The 23469-nt window shown below is 36.8% G+C and overlaps 1 protein-coding gene across 3 annotated transcripts in view; it reads right to left on the reverse strand.

Moving 5' to 3' along the window:
* LOC130240178 (eukaryotic translation initiation factor 5-like) overlaps window positions 1-23469 on the reverse strand; it is a 67831-nt gene that overhangs the window by 35430 nt on the left and 8932 nt on the right. For 2 of the 3 annotated variants that reach the window (XM_056471615.1, XM_056471613.1), the window contains exons 2-4: window positions 9233-9511; window positions 5026-5137; window positions 3864-3991 (exon numbers count right to left, since the gene is read on the reverse strand). In XM_056471615.1, coding sequence (XP_056327590.1) covers window positions 3864-3991; window positions 5026-5137; window positions 9233-9304 — 312 coding nt within the window. In that variant the 5' untranslated portion in view covers window positions 9305-9511. The remainder of the gene's footprint in view (window positions 1-3863; window positions 3992-5025; window positions 5138-9232; window positions 9512-23469) is intronic. The other variant, XM_056471616.1, reaches the window with a different exon arrangement.

Below are 23469 nucleotides of genomic sequence, written 5' to 3' on the forward strand. Positions count from 1 at the left end.
AAAAATAGAATCAGGGTAAAGGTAATGATATAGCCTATTATCAAAAGTAAGTCCACAAATAAAGAGTTCGAGTATTTGTGTGTTGTAGACAGTGGAGCGGGTATTGCTGGTTGAACGCACAACTAACAGCGCTTTGTGCTGGACTTTACACCTGCTTTGATCTGGTGCAGGCATAAATGCGCATGCGGTGGAGGCGCACTCTAAACTCACACTGGAGAAAACTGGACTAGTGGATATCACGAAGACACGCAGCTTAATTTATTTCATGTTTTGCTAACTAATTCTTTGAATAAAACTATTGAGCTATAAAGGGAAAAAACGCAGAAGAAATTTGCCATTATATTAATTTTAGCACAGCTGCCAGTCATTTTCACATTAGTTTTTCAGTTAGGGATTGATATTAAAGTAGCCTAGTAAAATGTCTATACTATAATATTATAATTTGTTATATCCATTATTATTATTATATATTATTATTATTATATTATTATTATTATTATTATTATTATTATTAAGCTATACAATTGACAAAACGCAGAACCCTTAAAGAAATTTGCTTTCATTTTGACATAGCTAAAGCACACGTTTAAAGTTATGTAAAAAAAACATCTCCATTCTATAGCAGCAGTCAAGTTAGGACACTTAAAAATGCCTTTTGCGTTTGAAGATGATCGACCTGCGAAGTTATGTTTACAGTGTTATAAAAGAAAAAGGTAGCTATTTAGTGCGTGTGGATTTACCGTAGACAGGCTTTCTGTTTGGCTAATGCCTAAAAATGTAACTAAGTAACACATTAATTTTAGCAAATATTTTTAAATGGCATTTAAAATTTAAATTCATTTTTTTTTATTTAATTTAACATTTAAATATAATTTAATTTAAAACATTTATTTTTTCCTCGATGATTTTGGTTGGGTAATAAAGCGTGGTGACTCAGATATGATCTAGTTTAGCTTGCATGTGTGGGCATATTTTGACGTCTTTACCTAAAACTTTAAACATTTATAATATTTAAAATAAAACGAAAAGAAATAAGGAGACTAACATAATTTAAACCACTTGTTTGGTGCTTAAACCATGATCTTTCTGCATTAATGTAAACGGTATCGTTGCCTTCATTAATAAAATCGGTAATAGCGAAACTGCATTATTATTATTATAAAAAGTAGGACTATATCGGTAATGAATGAATAAATAGCCTAAATAAAAGGAACAAGAAAGGACCAAATTCAGTCGTCAAGTGCAATGGGATTGCGCCCTTGCGCCCTCATTTATGATATCCTGCCGCCGGGCCTGCTATAGCGAAACTTTATTGTTTGAGAAGAAACAAAAACGGAAACTGTGCATGAAAACCTGGCTGGGAAGACGGCGATAACATGAATTTTCTGTTCTTCAACGAGAAAAAAAAAATCGCAGACACGACACAATGACGGATGAAAACCTGGCTGGGAAGACGGCGATAACATGAATTTTCTGTTCTTCAACGAGAAAAAAAAAAATCGCAGACACGACACAATGACGGCGTTAATTATACAACGCAGTGTTTACGGTCATATTAACAACTAACATTAATATCAATAACTCCTCTGGCTTTAGACTTTACCTTTTAGAGCTTGTTCTTGTCGGCGCAATATAAGTTTATTGCATGTATAGCTCCGAATCAGATTATGAAGAATGATTAAGAGCATGCTTTTCCTTTATTTCATCCTTTCCGTAAGGTGTTTTATTTATTTATTTATTTATTTATTTATTTATAATTTTTTTAAATAATGATGACAATATTCACTGTCTAAGCATTCCTCGGTATACTACCAACAAATTACGCCCCTGTACCCAAGTAGCCTACCTAATTTAATTTACATTTCATGTAAAACAATAAGAAATCAAAAAAGACCAAAGTATTATGCTAAATATCCGTACAAACGAACATGTTTGTTGTTTAACTTTCGTTGATAAAACAACACAATACAGCCTATAATAATGTAGGCTAGTTAAATAGAAATAACTTTAACTGCTTGAAACAGTAAACGTTACATTTTAGAAACTTCACAAATACTAATCAATAATAATAAATAGTAACGAAGAACAAAAATATTAGCTTAGGCTTGTAACAACATAAGTCAGATGTTGAAAAAAAACTGCGTCTCTCCGCCTTTTGTTTTCTATTCATATTTTAAATTCTTTGCCAGAAAAACTAACATGTTGACTTTGTTCGGTTTAAGCGGAGACTTATTTGAGATTACAATGTTTCCAGCAGCACTGAGACGTGTGCCTGTAGCGCATGCAGATACTTTTTCGCAACCGTGGCAAAGAGGGTATCTTGCTCCGCCGCCTGCATTTCTCGGAAACCAGCTCTACATCGCGGAGCGGCGCGTTTTTAACTACCAAATATGCTGCTCCATTTCTCATCAACGTCTACTATTTATCAGTTTCTCTTTTGTATTTGGCCATTTTTGAAAAGGCCTCTCTGCCATACCTGGCTGGACTAGCTGGGCATTTGCGTTCAGTAGATGACACCGGAGCTGGCTCCGCATTTCATGGGCTGGGTGACATGACCGCAGCTCTGGAGGTTCGACGTGTTTGTCCATTTAACACTTATTTTTCTGCCTTTTATGGTTGACAAAAAAAAGAAGCCCTGCACTCTTTTGTATGTCACTAGAAAACGACTGAATCAGCTGGTGTGCGCGAGTCGAGTTGCTGTCGATGTTATAATTGTAATTTTAATAATATTGTAATATTCAAGATCTATAAATACAACTCTGGATAACTTGAAACAGCGACCACAAGTACTCTCCTCCATCTTTAAAAGTTTGCAATACTCACATTGACAACCCAAACCCCGCTGTCACCTCAACAGAAGTGCTTTCATTTGACTGAACAATGAAACAGAAGTAACACGCTTTTCCGCTCGAGCACACAGCACACAACGGCAAAACTTGAAGCGCGCTGAGCGAGCATAAGATCATGTTTATTACTAAGAAAACTAACTCAAAATTATATTTTAATTGAACACATCTGATCACATAAGGTACGCACAGAAAAGTCTGTTTAGTGTTGTGGAAAGGCAAAGCTGAATATCTGTGGTTAAACTGCCACCCAGCGGTCAAAAGCTGCTGGCGCACCAAGTACCGCTGTCGCCGCGGTATGAATGGCGCCATAAGGAACACATTGAAGTAGTAACATCTGTATATATATTAGGGTAAATATAAGGTAGGGTATAAGTATAGCACGAACCCACCTGCGATAATGATAATTTTTCAAAATATTGTGCAGCCTTATTCAGATTATTTGCATTAAAACATCCATGTCATATGAAAATAAATTCAAGTAAGGTGCAAAGTCACATGCATGTTTTCTGAGATTGAAACTATGTCCCCGGTCAAATGTTATTTATGAATTATCGAACAGCAGGTGTCGAATCACAGCTTACTCGATGAACAGTTACTAAATAATTTTGTTTCTGACATTTGACTGCTTACAGCTCAGATGCGTTTTGTTCGATCTGGTCTAAAATAGACAAGGAGAAATGTGACATTCCTGTTTATGCCTGATGTTTAAATGTGTCTTTTTAGATGAGGGAGGTATGTGATTTTGGTTTTCTCTGATCTTTTAGTGTAATACTAAAGCTTTGCCAATTATTGTTAAGGGTGCAGTTAAGGGTGGTCCAACCAGTTGTTAGGTGGTCCAACACAGTGTTATGAAGTTTTTTTAAATCTGAAACATTAAAAGTGTGAAACATGCAAAAAAAAATTACAAATCAGTAAAGAGCAAACACTTTTTCATACCTCTGTACATACATGTATACACTCCAGACACACATATACATTAATTATAAAGCATGTATGCTAATGATTTTTTCTTACCACAGCATCTGGTGCATCAATGTCATTATGGTTCACAGCCTCGCCACTTCCAGAGCCATTCTCCTTATCCTTATCCTTCTTTCTTTTTTTCTTCTCCTTCTTCTCTTTCACACAACTGCTTTCACTCTCTGCATTTCAACCAGACAAACAACCAAACACACACCATTTTGTTCAAAAACACTCAAACAAATTAAACAGATTCCAAAAGTTTAAATTCAATACAAGTTCCTGATAGATACATGTAAACACAAAATATATTACTTTCAAGCATTATTTAATATTTACATTACCCACACAGCATCTTGAAACTAGAGCATCTTTTAAGCAAAACATTTCCTTGCCTGTCTTTATAAATAAAATTAAGTATACAGTCCTTAATTAATTGGTATGTAGTGCAAATACAAAAATCTTGCCAACATCCACCTAAATAAAATAAGTATTAACATGTAGGGAGGGAATAATATGATGTTCAATTATTTGACTTGCGAGTTACATTCTTCATCTATAAATTTAATGTGCGGCAATATAAAATCACTTTAAAGTTCATGTTTTAATTTATTTTAAAATTGCAAAAGTTGGCGTTCAGATATAAATAGATGAAAGAATGGCTATGCCATAGAAGAATCTAACTAGGATCTAAGAATCCTTGCAACAATCTCATTTTTTTTATTAAGTATCTTATTTATCTGGCATGGAGAGTATGATCTAACACCATAAACAGTGTGTTTCTTACCCTCCGGACAAATCTAACTCCACTTCGCCTGTACGCACATCAAGTGCTGTCTGCAGTTGAACTTACAGGAAGTTATGAGCACTGCTGGTAATAGCCTCTATGTCTCTATAAGCTGTCACACTAATGGCATAACTTTGTTTAATAGTTCAGTTGCAATAGTTCAGTTGAGGACAAGAGAAATGCAGCGTGGCAAGGACTTTACAATTTATTAACCATGATGAATTAAAGCACAGTTAATAGTTAAATTGGTCAATGGATGCATCCCTACAAACCTAAAAATTTTAAATAAAATATGTAAAAGAATGTTTTTGGTTTTGTTTAATCAGTTAGCCCCTAAAAATTAACAAATTTGATACCCAGCCCTACACATATGTATCTGCCTAAATTAGAAATTTCAACTGTCAACAATTCAACAACGGTACCACTCACCAGGTGAACTTTTGAGTATGAATGTACACAATTTGTGCCGAGTATCCAGCATTCCCTGATAACCACAAGCCTTGCAAGAGCTTCCAATGGTCTGCTTCTTTGGGTTAACATGCTAAAAGACATAGAAAGGACTTAGACGAAATTGACAAAAACATGGTTTGGAAGAAGGATTCATGATGTACTCGTTCATTAAGTTCAATCTATTAATCTGCAACAAAGATAAAAATGCTAAATGTCCATTTAAAAACATAAATTGCCTTAATGACTTCAAATTGCCTCAACAAATTCTAATTTAATTGCATTAAAGGGGATGGTCCACTAAGATAAAATTTTAAACTTTAGTTCATGTGTAATGTAGCTGTGTAAACATAAACAACATCTCTGAATGTAATATGCTCAAAGTTCATTGCAAGGGAGACATTGGCTTTTACAGAGTTAGCTTAGCAAAGCCTGCACCAAACGAAGTTTGGGGACTACAAAAAAAAATACATTGGGGCTAGTGAGATCACAAACGCTGCCATTTCCAAAGAGCTTGTTCTGTTTCTGTATTTGGGCTTCCAAAAGACACCACACAAAGAGAGAAGTGCTTATACATCTCTAATAACAAACTCACAAAAGATATGTGAACATTTATTATTACTTAAACATGCTTATTCCGAATATATATGAACACACTTGTCAGATTTTATTTTAGAGAGCAGGCGTAAGTTCAGCTGTGTCCACTGTGTCATTCACATTCTGATTCAGGCACAAACTGAACAGCTATTCTGACTGGCAGTGTTTGCACAGTGCAAAAGTGTATGCATGTAGGGGCGTGGCGCTTTTCCTGGTGACATGGAGCTGATCCGCTAATCACAGCACATTATGTTAGCTGTCCAATCAGAGCCTATTGAGTGCGCGCCTTTCAGAGGAACTAGGAAATATGACAAACGCTTTCATGTTAGCTCAGTATCTGTACATAATAAAGATATATGAAAAAATAACGTGATTTTCTACAAATGAAGTATGCACACGCATTGCTTTGCAGCTTATAAACACAACCAAGCCTTAAAAATACACTCTGGACCACCCCTTTAAGAGAACTAGAGTAACTGGTTTTATACAAAAACACTTTGTAATACTTCTATATAGTTGATATTCGCAGACTGCATTGTGAGCAGTAAAACACTCCCAAGCTAAAACTATTAAAAACCCTTTTGTTAATTAAAAGGAGGTTAAAATAAGATAAAATATTAGATAGATAAACTAAAATATTAAACCTAAATAGCTCTCAAAAGATTATAACTGATATTAGAAAAGATAGTAAAATACCAAATCTGAAATACAGCTGCAAGCAGAAATTAAGGGGCTGAGCATTTCAGATCCATAATGAGCAAGGTCAAATGGTTAGTGACCACTAGTGGCTCGTTTCCACTCACTGGTACGGTACGGTACGGTTCGGTTTGGTACGGGTCACCCTTATCATGCTTGCGTTTCCACTAAAAAGGGTACCCTTTTGGTGGGCGTGGTGTATGACAGAAAGTTTCAGTCGACGTCATTCTTGCTCGAGGAAATGTCTACAATAAAGCTGTACGGGTCACTTACATATCATATGAGAAGCACTTCTCACAAAACAGATGCTTTACACACATAAATACTTGTGTAGAAATGTTTATTACTAACTTTTCAATGAACATGAGTTGATTATAACTACAGATCAAAGACAGTGCGAAACAGCCTACTGTAACGTCTGTAAATATATTAAATAACTAAATAAATGAACATATATAAACACATACAGCCCCTTACAGTCTCCGATATGTTCCCAACTACAGAAGAACTACATATAGCAGACATTTCGCCGGTATTTAGGTTCAAAACAACACAAATTATAGCCTACAGTCAGTAAAAACCTCTTTTCGGTGTCTGTAATCTTCAGCAGCACATGTAGCCTTTGTTAGAGAGTAATTCTGTTATTCCCGGCTCATATTAGTCCAAAATGTGAAGATAATAAGTTAGTTAAACATGGCATTTTCTTCGTGTTTGCTGAAAAATTTGCTCCTTTTTTTCCAGCTTCTCCTTTGTTTTTTCGCGCTTCACTCTCGCGTTTGTCAGTGTCTGACAGGATTGGGTTTCAAAAGCACGTCAATAATCAAGCGCAGGTTATTATCATCAGCTCAAGAAGTTTGTTATTTCAGATATAATGTTAGACGTGTGCGAGCGCAAGGAAGAAAGCGAAACCGCACACGCCTCAGACTGGCTCGTAAAAAACTACGAGGCACAGGGTAAATCTGCTCTTCTTCTTGGATTTGTGGCTGTTCATCAAGACGACGACAAGGTTTTTTTGAGCCCAGATCGATCATGGCTCATTATTATATGTATTTACAATTCCGCTTTAATCTCTCGCTGTGTATTTCAAACATGGCGGTTTTTTTGTTTTCATTCTGGCTTGTTGCGTAAGCGAATGACGTATCTCTGTAAACCAATAGGGTTCAGCTGCGCGTGTGGCTCCCCCTTTTGGTCCCCTTTCTCGTGTTTGGGACTCTTTCGAAAGGGTGCCGAAAAAGTGGTACGGTACGGTTTGGTTTGGTACGCTTTTTGACAGTGGAAACGGCCATAAAAGCGTACCAAACCGAACCATACCGTACCGTACCACTCAGTGGAAACGGGCCATAGGTGACTGCTGTTCCCAAATTTAGGTGTTGTGGTTAGTGAGGCGCTGATGACACACCTAAAATTCAGCGTCAATATGTTTAAACATTGCAGAATAACAGCCTCAGAGGGTCTTTGACATCGTGCTACCACATTTGTCCATGCTGAAAACGAAAACCGTTTTGCCTATCAACACGAATTCCATAACTTTTTGCCAGCATGGTCTGAAGAACATCTGAGTTAAATTTGGTGAGGGAGAGACAGGAAAAAAAGAAAGAAAATTGGTTTTCAATCAAAAACAAAATGGCAGACAGGAAGTTTAGTTGATTTTTGGCATATTTAGTACCAATGGTCTTGTCAAGTGTCATGTCAATGAGAAAAGTTTAGAAAAAGTTTTAGCATTTTTATAATTGCTTATAACTTTTGGACACAAGGTGGCGCTTCTCCATGATATTTTGAGTACTTTCAGGGCATGATGTCAAAGATGCACAACATGTTTTGGAATTTTACATGAATATGTTTGCAAAATATAGCATTTTATGTAAAAAACCTAAACAAAAAAACATGTTACATATCAACATTGAACTTTTGCCAGCATGGTCTGAAGAACTTTCGGCAGAGAATGCCGAGTCAAATGTTGTCCGATTTTCCCAGGTCAACCATTTTGGGCATCGGCCATTTGGATTTTTATGAAAAAATGCTATATTTTACAAACATGTTAAACTTTGAACTAATGGTGGCACAAGAGGGTTCGAATTGGAGACTTCAGGTTTGCTATGGTTCATGTAGACATTGCCCTCTATCATTGAGCCAAATTAACCTTTTTTTTCCAAAACTTGCTGAAGATGCATACCAATTTTTGTGACGATAACAATGCATTTGTAAAATATAGGATTTTTTCGACAATTCAAAATGGCTGACACACAAAATGGCAAACATGGGAAAATTTTATATCATTCGTCTCAGAAAGTCACTTTGACAATCTTATTCGACAACAGTTTAAGTAATGGTCTTCAATTCCATAACTTTTAGCCAGCATGGTGTAGTTATGATCTGAGGCAAATTTGGTGAAAATTGAACGAACCATCTAGGACGAGTTCGAAAGAGTAGGTTTTCCAAACTATTAAAAATAGGGGAAAAAACAACTAAACCTTATGATTTTTTAAGTTGTGTCAATTTAAATTGTCATATGTAAATTGATTCTGCATCTTACAGTTAAAAAATTATTAGCATTTCAAAATTGCAGCTTTGGATGAGTGGCAGCACAACAAAGAGTGCGTTAGAGGGTCCAACTTTGTTGTGGTTAATAATGAGGCTGTTCTCAGTGTGCCAAACTTCATAATTTGAGCAAACGCTATATAAGCTGCCATTCAAATCAGAGCAGGAGAAGAAGAAGAAGGAGAAGGAGAAGAAGAACAAGAAGCAGAACTGGAACAATAACAAAAGGTGCCTTCGCAGCTTTGCTGCTTGGCCTCTAAATACAGAATGTTCGCCAAACATAATCTGTCCAACAGTAAAGCACAGAGTAAACAAAGTCTTTAATTTTTAACTTCAGCAAACTGTCAGCACTCAGTACCTTAGCACTCAGACGGGGCATCTTATAGCGATAGAACTGGTCTGACATATTGCGGTTGACATTGACAGACATTTTAAGTGTTCTGAGGCACTATCAGCAAGATAAAAAGCTCTTGAATAGGCTTTTTGGGTATCTTCTGTCTGGAGAAGAGGTGATGACATAAACAACTGCAAGAGTGCTCAGTCTCTGACATGAAAAAGATTTTGCCACAATGGCTGCAAACTCCTCGCTTGTGGACTAGGTTTCCTCTGCTCCCGTTCCAACAGCTGCGCAACAGCTCTGAAAAGAAAGTTAAATACACTGAATTGTACAATAGTTCTTTCCAATCCTTCTTTACAGATATTTTACATTCCAGTGGGAAATATATTGTTGGCATGAAAATACTAATTTTAATTGCCATTTTTTATCTACAGAATTTAATACGAAATTGCAAACATAATTAGTAACCTATTAAACAATAAAATGTATGTTCCCATGTCAATGCACTACAAATCAGTTCCTTAAAGAAAGGCATTTCTGTAGTCTACAATTTTTATTGGTTGTCATGTACATTTACACAGACTGAATGTAAAATCCTTTTTACTAAATTGTGCTTTTTGTATATTACTGGGAGATGATAATAGTATTGTTTGTAAAATCTAACAACTGCTTTCAAAAGTTGCTGTGTACTTGAATGGGCAATAGAAATATTCAGATTTTAACTGAAACCATTTAAATGCCCTATTGTATTTTATTGTTTTGACCTGTATCCAGGGGTCCGTTCTTCATACCTTGCGTAAATGATCTAAGATGATTTGGCAGATCAAGGATCTTTTAATCTTTATAACTAATATCTGGCTAATATTGTGCATGTCTGTTTTTATACACAAATTGTACTGAAGCTGGTACCTTAAAATACTACGCGTTTGCAACTAAAAAGTCCATAATAATATACGTTCTCTTTGAACCCCTTGGGGAGAGAACACCCCGTGACAGTTTTGTACTTTTTTTGGAACACAGACTGCATATTTTTAATTGCTATACTTTTTAAGCTTATCTATATCAATTTTTTTTTTTTTGTTTGTTTTTTTTTTTTTTTTGAAAGAATTTGGTACATATTTTCAGTATTACCTTGAAAAGGCCAATCTAATCCTGTTTATATAAAAAAAATTAGTCTGCTCCTAAGCAGGTTTGAGCTATCAGACCTGTTGCTATGACAACAAATCTCAAAGAAGTTTTGAAGAACGAAACAATCCTGGATCATGTCCAATTGTCAATAACCAAATTCAGCTAATTGAGTAATCCACATACAAAGAACGGACCCCTGCTTTCCCACTGACTTTTGGTCACCATTGATGTTTTTCAGTCATAAGTCATTCACACTGCATGCTGTTGAAGTCCAGATATTTAACATGCCAAATATTTCACAAGCGTGTGAACGAGCACTGATTTGTTTAGCAAATATGTTAGTAAATATGTTTAGCATTTGTGTTTACGACAAAAGTGTTAATCTGTTCTACAAAAATGGTACATAAAAATTTTATTGATTAGATAAGTGTTGCATTCTTATCGCAGAAGCAGATCAGCCTAAAGCTTTACCATTTTAAAATGGTCAAAAAAGTCTTAAAGAGCCACTATTAAGCATTATTAAAAAAAAGGTTATATTTTGATTTTGGGGTCTCAAACAACAAGCTGATATGCATGCAAGGTCAACAACACTGTCATTGTCTTATAATATGCATTTGTTTTTAGCTAATTATCCCAACGACTCCCATATGATTTGTTGAGCAATTAATTTGTTCTCAAAGCAATCCGTTGTGTGACGCTAATCTGCGCTGCATGGTCCAATGACCCAGTCTGTTGTGACTGGTCGACTGGGTTCAGTGTGAGATGGAGAGAACTACCCACCACAGTTATGAAGTAGCCAGAGTACCTCAAGTAATAAAAATGATCCACATTCAGTATTGATCCACACAATGGCCAAAGTTAAACTATTTTACAAATTAACCACACCATGCGTGTGTAGGAACAGCTGATGGTGGTCATAGCAACAACTAACAGATTATGCGCTCAGAAACGGTTTTAAGTAAAGGAAGCATGTACTGCTTTTTAAACATGGTTTTGAATGTGGTAAATATTTAACCTAAGAGATACGGTACAAGCCCTGATCTACAATAGATAAGTGATTACAAGCAGCGCTGAGTGATTACAGTTTACAACACACAATTAAATAGATATTTTGCAAACTACACAGAATGAGGCAACCATTTTAATCACACTTACAGGTTGTGTAGAAGAGAGAACACAAACAGGATCTGGATAAAGAAACTGGTCCATATAAACTGTGCAACAGTTAGGGTGCTTTCACTCATCAATTGTTTTGTTCCGAAACTGGGATTAAATTTGTTACAATGTTGCTCTTTGTTCTTTGTGCAGATTGCTTTCACAAGACAAAGTTTCTAAATGGACCAAAACACCTCAAACATGTCTCAGCAGGGTGTTTCAACACCTCTAGTTTGAGAAGAAGGAAAAAAATAAACAAAAAATTGGGAGTGCGTTCTGGGAGTGTTGACTAGTGAAAGAGGGAAGGATTGGCATGAAAAGGGGTTTCATCAAGTGAACTAAAGCTGATTTTCACACTGGCAACACAAACACAGATACAGGGGAAATAAACCGTGACTACGTTTATATGGACATCAGTAATCGAATTATTTGCCTTAATCTGAAGAAGACAATAATATGATTAGGTGTTTACATGAGCTCCTTTTGAATGTTAATTTCATGATCCCGTTTTACATTTTATAGCACATAATTTCATTAACATCATTGCCACGCTATCCACATTTCCTCCAGTTTCATGTCATTTCAGGTGTGACATGCATACCCCCATGACAAAAAAATATATTGGATTAGAGGAACTGCTGGAAGAGTGTAGTTTCTATGGAATTTGATACCGCACTCCGAATGGAAGAAAAAAAAAACCTCAGCATTTCTTGGTAGATTCAGAGACTCGGTAGGTGCAAAGAATAGTGTCAAACAGCTGTGTGCTTAGACTATCCTGTCACCAAATGCGGTGAAAATCATACACAGTGAAAATCCTACACAACGGTAATTGTTTAAGGTGTTTACATGTTTACATTCGGAGAGCAGCATTTACAGCGGATCTTTCAGTCAATAATATTGTAGTGATATTAACGTACTGTAAACTTAGTAACTAAATCATTTGGATGTGCATGCTCGAGAGACGTCAGCGTCGCCGTTACGGTCCTTGCTGTGTGTTTGGAGCTTCGGCGTGTAGATTTGCAATTTACATCTTTTATCATAAAATACATCCACATTTGCTAAATTTTCTCCTCCTTAGGGTGAACAAACCCTAAATACATTTATACACACAAATCTACTTTAAACGTTCTGTCCCTCGAGCATCCGCTTGTTGCTTGTAGCTTTAGCTTTCTAGCACAGCTAGTCAGCTAAAGCTACTGACTTTTTTCATTCACTTATTATTTCGCTAACTGTCTTTGCTCGTCACCCTGTACAATGTCGCTTGTGTGTCTATCCTTGAGTGCAGGAGAAGCATCGATGGAGGCATTGGAGCTGGAAGCAGTCGAGTGCCAGATACGCGATCTGGAGATGAAGTGAGCGCAACTCTGGAAACAACGGGCCTTTCTCTGTGTGCCCCGTGCTGCGGCTCGCTCATCTGAGGTAAGTGTGCGATACAATCTCGACACTCCATCCACCTCAACCTCACGTGTTTTTTCTATCCATGCCCAGCGCACTGAGGACGCGGTTCGTCCAGGGGTCGTTCACTCAGGCACCCGCCTGCCACGGCTCATGGGTGCAACCGCGTAAGGTGCATACTAAGTCTCGGGGGCAGAACGACTCCTCCTCCCGTGTTCGAGATCTCCACGGAGAACCGCTTTCCACTAAAGGTGACAACGTACGCACTCACTGCTTTCCCGGTACCTGATAACCTGAACGCTGGCGAGAGCACGAACGACACCGGGCTGCGGCAGACGGAGATCCTGCAGAGGGACTTTAGGAGCCTGATCGAGACTGTTCGATGCACCTCGCCCGCCACGCAGATCATTGTTTCTGGACCGCTTCCTACCTACCGCAGAGGAAATGAAAGGTTCAGTAGACTTTTTGCTCTGAATGAATGGCTATTAACATGGTGTGAAGAACAGAAGTTGCTCTTTGCCAATAACTGGAATCTTTTCTGGGAGCATCCTAGGCTTTTCCGTGCCGATGGACTGCACCCCAGTCGGGCTGGAGCTGAACTCCTGTCAGAGAACATCTCCAGGATGCTTTGTTCTGTCTGACTAGTAATTAATAATTCACATAATTTCACATTTTACATTTACATTTAGTGATTTAGCAGACGCTTTTATCCAAAATGTACACAACTATAAGAGCAACAGTGAATAAGTGCCATAGGCAAGTTTCAGGTGTGTAAAGTCTAAGAAGCAAAGCATTAGTAATTTTTTTTTGTTTTTTTTTTGACAGAGAGTGCAGTTAGTGGTATAGCCAGAGAGGCAGTTACAGATTAGGAAGGAAAGTTTCTGAAGGGCACATAAATCTGCAGAAGTGAGAGCAGATAAGAAGGAGCAAAGCCAGAGGCCGCTTAACAGACCACTACCTCGTACTATACAAGCTGTGTTTACCTGATATTAGCAGATCCACACAGACATACCGCCCTGGTAGAATCGTTCCATCCACTAAAGATGAATTCATAAATAACTTACCTGTTCTTTATTCTATTTTGAAAAGCACCTGCTAACGCAAATGGCCTTGATGTAATAACCAGCAGTATGGGTGCTATTTTTCGAACTCACTAAATACTGTGGCACCCATCAAATTCAAAAAGGCTAGAGAGAATAAAACTACACCATGGTACAACAGTCATACTTGTGCTCTCAAAACAGCAAACCGTGCCCTGGAACGCAATTGAAAAAACTAAATTAGAGGTCTTTAGAATTGCGTACAAAGACAGTACATCCAGCTACAAGAGGGCTCTAAAATCTGCCAGGGCTGAACACCTCCACAAACTGATAGAAAATAATCATAACAATCCTAGACTTTAATTTAACACCATTGCTTAATTAACAAATAATCGGTGATCTTTGGAACAAAATGTCCCACCGCAAATTAGTAGTGATGACTTCATGAATATTTTCAGTGATAAAATTACAGTACATTAATATCACTTCAACATTATGGACTGAAAGATCTGCTGTTAATGCTGCTATCTGAATTTAAACACCTTAATCAATTACCGTTGTGTAAGATTTTCGCCATATTTTGTGACAGGGTAGTTTATATACACAGCACTTACTGAGTGTTTGCATCTACCCAGAAATGTGGAGGGTTTTATTCTCCCATATGGTGTGCAGTATCAAAAATTATGTTAAAAAACACTCTTCCAGCAGTTCCTCGCATCGAATATCTCGATTTACATGGGGGGCATGCATGAAATGTTCTGGAATGAAAGTGAAAGTGCCAAACTGCAGTTAAAGTCGACAAATTAAGAATGAAACAACCGAAATTACATGAAACTCCAGAGGAAAATGGATAGTGTGGTGATGCAATGATGTTAATCGTATTATGTGCTATAACATGTAAAATGGGATCATGAAATGAACATTCAAAAAGCAATTCACGTAAACACCTTAATCATATTATTGTTTTATTCAGATTAAGGCAAATAGCTCGATGACTGATGTCCATGTAAACATAGTCGCACAGAATGCGCTGCAGACCACAGTGGCATGTACTGAAACTCCCCTTTTCATGCAAAACCTTTCCTCTTTCACCATTTGACACTTCCACCTAAACAAAGCTGGACTCACTTTCCTCACTTTTTTCAAACTATAGGTATGAAAACACTATACTTAGACAGGGGAGGTTTCTTAATTGCTCCTCAATTTGACACCCCTGCACTTGTGTTTGTTTTGATGCAGGAATGTAATACCTATTTCAACCACTGGGTGTCAAACTTGTATACTGCACCATTAAAGGGGCAGATACCCAAAAATGAAAATACACTCACTATTTACAGCCTTGCTTTTTTCTAACCCTTTTAGTTTGTTGTTGTTGTTGTTGTTGTTGTTGTTGTTGAACACAGATAAAAATATTTTGAAGCATAAAAAAATTTTATGCTTTCTTTAAAATGTCTTTTTACATGAGAAAGAAACACAAACAGGTCTGAATTGTAAAGCAGGAGCAAGTAATGTCAGAATTTTAAGTTTTGGGTGAACTATGTAAGTGTCTTCTGTGATGCAGCTCAGAACTAAAACCATTCAGATTTTACAGTTAGTAGTAAGTTTTATACTAAATAACCAAAGATAACCATAAGGGAACATTCTAAATATTTGTATATTATTGTTATTATTTTAAATATAACTATCCTGTAACCTTCTGGAAAGTTTTCATAGTTGCCAAATATAAACTGAAACAATGTTCACTTTGGTTTTTAAAAAAAATATTAATCAAAAAAAAAAAGTTAAATATTATCAGATGCAATAGCGCCTGCCATAATGCGTTTAGAGGCAAATCGAATCATATGTGTTCAATGTAGCATCGCGCTGATATGCCAGCTTTATGAGGAGAGTGCTTTATTCCGCTTTCAATTTTAAAAGACGGAGTTTGATGAACTAGAGGAGCCTGTCCGTCTGTCAGTGAATGGCAAATGAAAACGTCCCTTACCTCAAAACTCTGTGCATTATAAGAAATAGAAAACACAATGTACAGTCGGAAGTGTAGCATGCATTCATAACGTGCTTTTGCGCAGCAACGCTATTTTGAATGTGTCTGATTTACTATACATAAAACGGCAACTGTGTTTCATGAAAGACAGAGTTAAGATGAAGTTCTTTTATCCCACATGAATGCTATGAGGATAAACAACAAACCAAGACCTTGAGTTTGGTGAGAATAAATTAATCCCCTTTTTGCCCAGTAGACCTTGTGTTTTATTTGCTAATTTAAGCTATTTTTTAAAAGATAAATATACTGTACAAAAAACCTATACATTATTTGTATTACTTCATATTATCTATACATCTGATAAGCTTTTTATAATGAACAATGCACAGATATTGATGTTTCACAATGTTTTCCACTACATTATTTGAATCTAACCAAGCTTAGCTTAAACTGTTTGCAATGTTTTGGGAAATCTAAATGCCACATATCAGAAATGACAACAGATTGTTAAGACTTTATTAATGTCAGTTTTAATGTTAATTAATTCACTTACTTGACAGATTATTCATTCATTTTCCTTCTGCTTTTTTACAATGAAATGAACCGCCACTTACTTGACAGATTTATGTATTTTTAATTTAAGGTGGTTTGTGTAATCTGTTTTATGTTTGGTAAAATAATTTCTAATCGCATCTTTAGTGATTTTCAACTAAAAAATCTTGTCCCAATAGGTGAATTTAGAGGTTTTTGCAAAAAAAAGAAGTAGATTTAGCTGGTTTTGACGCAAAAGAAAATTTACCTTTTTAAAAATCAAATAATTGTCTACAGTCACATTTAAAAAAAAAACGTATTTTATTTACTAGCTAATAACCTTATTATTACATATAATATGAAACTTCTAAACCGAATCAGAGGAGCCTGATAGAAAATGCTCATTTACAAGAAAAGAGGTCTGATGGATTCATAGGGTTTTGCATCTGAAATCTTCCTATAGTCTATAACAAATGCCATTTGGGCTACTTAAATTTATTTCTGGCTACCAAAAACGAAAGATGGCTCGAGAGCTACCAGGAATTTTTAAATTTTGCTAGCCCTTAATTTCAAGTATAACTCGAGTCAAAAGAACATGTGGTGATGAATTTGTGACTAGTTTCTATTATCAAGTAAATGTAACAATCACCACACTTAATCATGCACGTTTATGTTGAGAGTAACTAAATAAATTGCGATGTTGTAAACTTAATATAACAGAAATTGTCTAGTGCTCACGTCAGTGTACTTTTAAGGAATTGGTATTAATACATGCCTTCTAATATATACTCAAGTTGCAGAAAAACATCAAGTCACCCGAAACAAAGTACATCCAAGGACATTTAACGTTATACATTGTTCACCTCTCGGGCTCAACTAATTTAGCTACTTTTTCATTACAAAAAAACGAGAATCGCACTTTTATCACATATTTGATTTAAACACTTTTTCAGGCACGTTTTGCTTTGACAAATCTTAAAAATAGCTGTGAAGTTGTGTCCGACGATGTGGTGCAGAGTCAAGTTTTCAGGTATAACGTGGTTTGGAAAAGTCAAGGTTTTAAAACCGCCAACATTTTTAATACTGTTCCTCAGATTTTTTTTATATATATATATATTTTTTTTTTGTTTTATAGGACAACAGTATCTTCAGCAGAAAGACACATCCAAAGTTGTCATTTTAAATTGTAAAGAAATCTGTGTTTTTGAAACTAATGAAGACAGCAGAAGTCAATGATTCATTTGAATTATTTAGCCTGACATGTTTACTGTTCCAAAATATTATAAATCTATTTTAGAGCAGTAATCACAATTCCGTTGTTAGCGTTACTATTGGGTGTGCCCTCACACTGCCCATGTCATGTGTTTCCTGCATTCCATATTTGGACATATGCAAATAAATGCATTACAGTTCAGCAGAAAACCGAGGAGAGAAGTGTGTTATTTTACCTCCGTATAATCTAAGATTATTTACCGGTTATCATACACGAAATGACTGCGGCAACAGGTTATGGGCCCAGGAGAGATGAGAGTAACCAATGGTATAGATTGTGTTTCGATGGAGATGAGAAAAACTATGAACTTTGGGAAACAAAGTTTTTAGGACACATGCGCTTGCTAGGATTAAAAGAGATGGTGCTATCAGAGGCCTCCGCACGTGCTGCTGATGAAGAAGGAGCTGATAAAAATGAAGAAGCATATGCAGAATTAATCCAGTACCTGAATGACAAAAGTTTATCTCTTGATGATGGTAGGAAAGTTCTGCAGATTTTACGGGCCTACTACGCAACAACAAATGGAGCTTCGATCAGCTTCCAGACAAGACAAACTGACTCATAAGGACGGTACAAAATTTTGCATACATGGGTACAATAGACTGTATTATTTGAACACTGTAAATGGAGATGGTGATGGTGACATCTATTTCACACTGGATGAAAGATCATCATCTTCAGCTTAACCTCGCAAAAACGGAAATGCTTGAAGTTTCTGCCAACCCGACTCTACACCATAACTTTTCAATCCAGATGGATGGGGCAACCATTACTACATCCAAAATGGTAAAAAGCCTTGGAGTAACGATTGATGACCAACTAAACTTTTTAGAACTGCTCGATCTTGCAGATTCGCACTCTATAACATCAGAAGGTCCGACCCTTCCTGTCTGAACATGCAGCTCAACTCATTGTTCAAGCTCTTGTTCTCTCCAAACTGGATTATTGCAACTCTCTACTAGCGGGCTTCCAGCTAATTCTATCAAACCTCTTCAGCTGCTTCAGAACGCAGCAGCACGAGTGGTCTTTGATGAACCCAAAAGAGCACGTCACTCCGCTACTCACCCGTTTGCACTGGCTGCCAGTTGCTGCTCGCATCAAATTCAAAGCTCTGATGTTTGCTTACAAAACGACCTCTGGCTTTGCTCCTTCTTATCTGCTCTCACTTCTGCAGATTTATGTGCCCTCCAGAAACTTGCGTTCTGTGAATGAACGTTGCCTCGTGATTCCATCCCTAATAGGGAAGAAATCACTTTCCAGAACTCTCGCATTTAAACATGCCCAGTTGGTGGAATGAACTCCCTAACTGCATCAGAACGGCAGAGTCACTTGCTGTCTTCAAGAAACGACTAAAAACTCAACTATTTAGTCTCCACTTTCCTTCCTAATCTGTAACTGACTCTCTGGCTATACCGCTATACCACTCTCAAGAAAGAAGGAAAAAAAAAATTACTAATGCTTTGCTTCTTAGACTTTACACACCTGAAACTTGTCTATAGCACTTACTCACTGCTGCTCTTATAGTTGTGTAAATTGCTTCCTTGTCCTCATTTGTAAGTCGCTTTTGGATAAAATGTAATGTAATAGTGATAATTGTAACTCATGTTATGATATCCAAACCTGGCATGAAATTCTTGGTCACTGCAATTATGAAGACATTTCCAAATTGCAAAATGTAGTGAAATGGATGAAAATAACAGGGAAGATTGATAAATCTAACCTAAACTGTGAAATTTGTACACAGGGTAAATTTGTACAGAGCCGAAACAGGAGCCTGATACAAGAGCTGAAGCTGCACTCGAACTAGTGCACACAGATCTAGCTGGTCCAATTGACCCAGAAGCTAAAGAAGGTTTCAAGTATGCTTTAGCATTCACTGATGATTACTCAGGTGCAGTATTTGTTTACTTTTTAAAAGCTAAAAGTGACACTGCAAGGGCAACTGAAAAGTTCATTGCTGACACAGCACCTTATGGGCGCATAAAGTGTGTCAGGTCAGATAATGGCACAGAGTTCACGCCAAAAGAGTTTCAGTCTCTTTTAAGTAAGAATGGTATCCGCCATGAGACTTCAGCGCCATATTCGCCCCATCAAAATGGGTCTGCCGAGAGAAATTGGCTAACACTTTTTGAGATGGCAAGATGCATGCTCTTAGAGAGCGGCCTGCCCAAGATGTTGTGGACCTATGCTGTAATAAATGCTGCAGCAATTCACAACAGGTGCTACAATAGCAGTATACACCAAACCCCATACTATGCATTGACTGGGAAGGAACCTGATCTCTCCAAAATGAGAATATTTGGTTCAGTATGTTACGCATACAAACACGACAAAAAGAAGCTGGATGCTAGATGTGAAAAGGGGATTTTTGTAGGGTATGATAAAAACAGCTCTGCATATTTGATTTATTATCCAGACACAGAAAAGGTTCTGAAGCACAGACTTGTGAAATTCATAACAAGATGTGTTGCTGATCATCAGACACAGACTGAAATTACAATGTCAGATGATGATTCTCATGGAGAAAGATATGTATCTCCCCAGTCAACACATAACATTACTGATCAGATTCCAGAAAAGACAACTGAGACAGAGAATCAGAGTTGTGCTCAAACTGAGAGTGATGAACAATGTGCACGTTATCCTAAGAGAAATAGGAGAGCCCCACAGTATTTGACAGACTATGTATCTGATGTGGAGAGTGATGATCAGATTCTAACAAATGTTGATTAATGTTACAGAATGCGCGATTTACCACAAACATTTGAGTAAGCTTGGAAGGAGTTCCAATGAGTCTAAGATGTGGGTTAAGGCCATGAAAGAGGAAATTAGCTCACTACAAGAAAACCATACATTTACCCTAACTACATTACCAGAGGGTAAACGTAGTAGGGGGTAGATGGGTCTACTCTATTAAGAGAAATATAGACAAGACAGAGACGTACAAGGCCAGATATGTTGCTAAGGGCTACAGTCAAGTAATGGGTGTAGATTACAAAGAGACTTTCTCACCAACAGCTAATATCACATCAATACGAGCCTTGATGCAAATGGCAGCACAATATGATCTTGAACTTCACTAAATGGATGTGAAAACAGTTTACTTGCACGCTCGGATAGATTGTGAGATTTACATGGAGCAGCCAAAAGGATTTGAAGTCAAATCAAACTGTGGTAATAAACTAGTCTGTAAACTGAACAAATCACTGTATGGTTTAAAACAATCAGGAAGAAATTGGAACAAAATGTTATCTTAGTGAAAATGATTTAGTACAGAATTTGGCTGATTACAGTGTGTACAGTAAACGAAGTGGTAAAGACAGAGTGATCATAATAATCTGGGTAGATGATCTCATCATTGCTGCCAGTGACAACAATTTACTGATGTATGTGAAAGAAATGCTGACATCAAAATTCAAAATGGAAGATCTGGGAAAGCTCAAACATTTCCCGGAAATTGATTTCGATCAAAGTAAAGGAACTGTAAGGGGAAACCAGAAAAGATACATATTGAGAATACTGCAGAGATTCAATATGTTAGATAGTAAACCCAGATCAACACCATAAGAGCAGAAATTGGATTACAACAGTGATAGCGATCCTATTGATCCTAAAAAGTATCGTGAGGCAGTGGGTAGTTTGATCTATCTAATGACATGTACTAGACCTGATCTAAGTTCGGTTCTTACTAAACTATCTCAATATCTGTCCAAACCAAATGAACAGCTATGGTCTACGGTTAAACATGTCATGAGGTACTTGAGGGGTACAGTTAATCAGGAGCTATGTTACAAGAAATGTAATGAAAAACTCAAACTTGTGGCACATTGTGAAGCTGATTTTGCGTCAGATATAAATGACAGAAAAAGCACAACAGGGTATTGTTTCAGCCTTTCTGCAAATGGTCCTTTGATCTCATGGAAGTCAAAGAAACAGTCCACGGTAGCTTTATCGACATGCGAGGCACAGTATATGGCACTGACTGTAACCACACAAGAAAGCATGTACCTTGTACAGTTGTTGGACAGTATGTAAATTAACTGCATGTATATGCCTGTACAGATCTTTGAGGACAACCAAGGTGGATCAAAGAATCCAGTGTGTCGTCAAAGATGCAAACATGTGGATATACGGTGTCATTTCATTCGATCGGCACTGAGCGATGGAAAAGTGACTGTTGAGTATTGCCCCACAGAAGAGATGGTAGCCGATGTCATGACTAAACCAGTGACAAAGTTCAAGCTGAAAAAATTCAAAGGTTTCTTGTTTGGTATGTAAATCCAACAAAAAAAGGGATGCAAGCCTGTATTTTTGTGTTACTATATACAGCTTGTATACTGTACAGTATGAGTGCAAGTGGGGGTGTTAGCGTTACTTTTGGGTGTGCCCTCACACTGCCCATGTCATGTGTTACCTGCATCCTGCATTCCATATTTGGACATATGCAAATAAATGCATTCTGGTTCAGCAGAAAACCGAGGAGAGAAGTGTGTTATTTTACCTCCGTATAATCTAAGATTATTTACCGGTAATCATACACGAAATGGCTGCGGCAACATCCATGAACCGTGATATTTTATCCAAGGTACCATCCGTCAGAATAAACCGGTGTGTGCCGAAATCTGTTACCCGTTGAAAACTGTGACCAGAGGGCGCTGTCAGTAAAAATTTCACTCGGGAACGTGCTTGTCGCTCATGCACGCAACCGTGAACGCGCAGACAATGAAATCAAGCGAACAGCGTCTAGCGGTGCTGTAAAAGGATGTTTTAAATCCTGGCATTCAGAAAACAGGTTCATGGAAGAACTTTAATGTAGTCCTGATATGTTGACCATCCAAATTCTTGTAAAGAAGAAATAAAAAAAATATTCTGTCGCTGTTGTTGTCTCCTGATAAACTCGTGTTTGTAGGTTCCGTTATGAAATAGTTTATGCATTCCAGATTCAAACTACTGACATATGACACTGTAGGTCGGCTTCACGGAATCTGAGGTAACATTCATAGCCATCTAAATATTCTACTGCATATGCCAGATTACAATGTTTAAAAGTTAAAAAAGTCAGGCAATCTTCTTTCTATTTGTTTAACATTTTTACCAGATATTAAGCTAATATATTTTATAAACTGTCTAGGATCTGAAATGCATAGCTATTAAAATGCCATCCCCTCTTTTATTGTGTGATTATGTTTAATAAAATAGCTTATATCGTATCTTATGCATCTAAAGCATATGACCAGATATTTATTTACAAATGCTATGGTCACTGAATCTGAAATTAATAGCCATAGACCCTTCTTATTTTCATATAAATGATAATAATGTTTAATAAAATAACTCGTGACGCTCCTCTATATATTGATCTAATTTTGAAATGTTTATAAAGGTCATTGACACTGACAGATGCAAATATATGCCTACAGAATTCTCATTTATCTTTGTCTAAGTGCAGCCAATTATCTTTTTCTCTAAGGATGCAATTTTGATGTCTTTAAGAAACAACAGGGTCAAAATTAGCAAAATTAGACATTACAGAATTAATGCACCCTTCAATTTCCATTTATGTTTACATGTTAGCAAGTTTTTCTAGACATAAATGTCACAAGTTAGAAATTTGTTATCAAAAGGGTAAAGTTCAACTGTCTTATAAAACTTGAAAACAAAAAAAAAATAAACAAAAGTTAATTTTAAAAAAATCACATTGAAAAACTACACTTTGTGTACACTTTATAGTGTTTGAAAATTAGAGTCAGAC

Source organism: Danio aesculapii, chromosome 13 (genome assembly GCF_903798145.1).
Source record: "Danio aesculapii chromosome 13, fDanAes4.1, whole genome shotgun sequence".
Classification (NCBI taxonomy): Eukaryota; Metazoa; Chordata; class Actinopteri; order Cypriniformes; family Danionidae; genus Danio; species Danio aesculapii.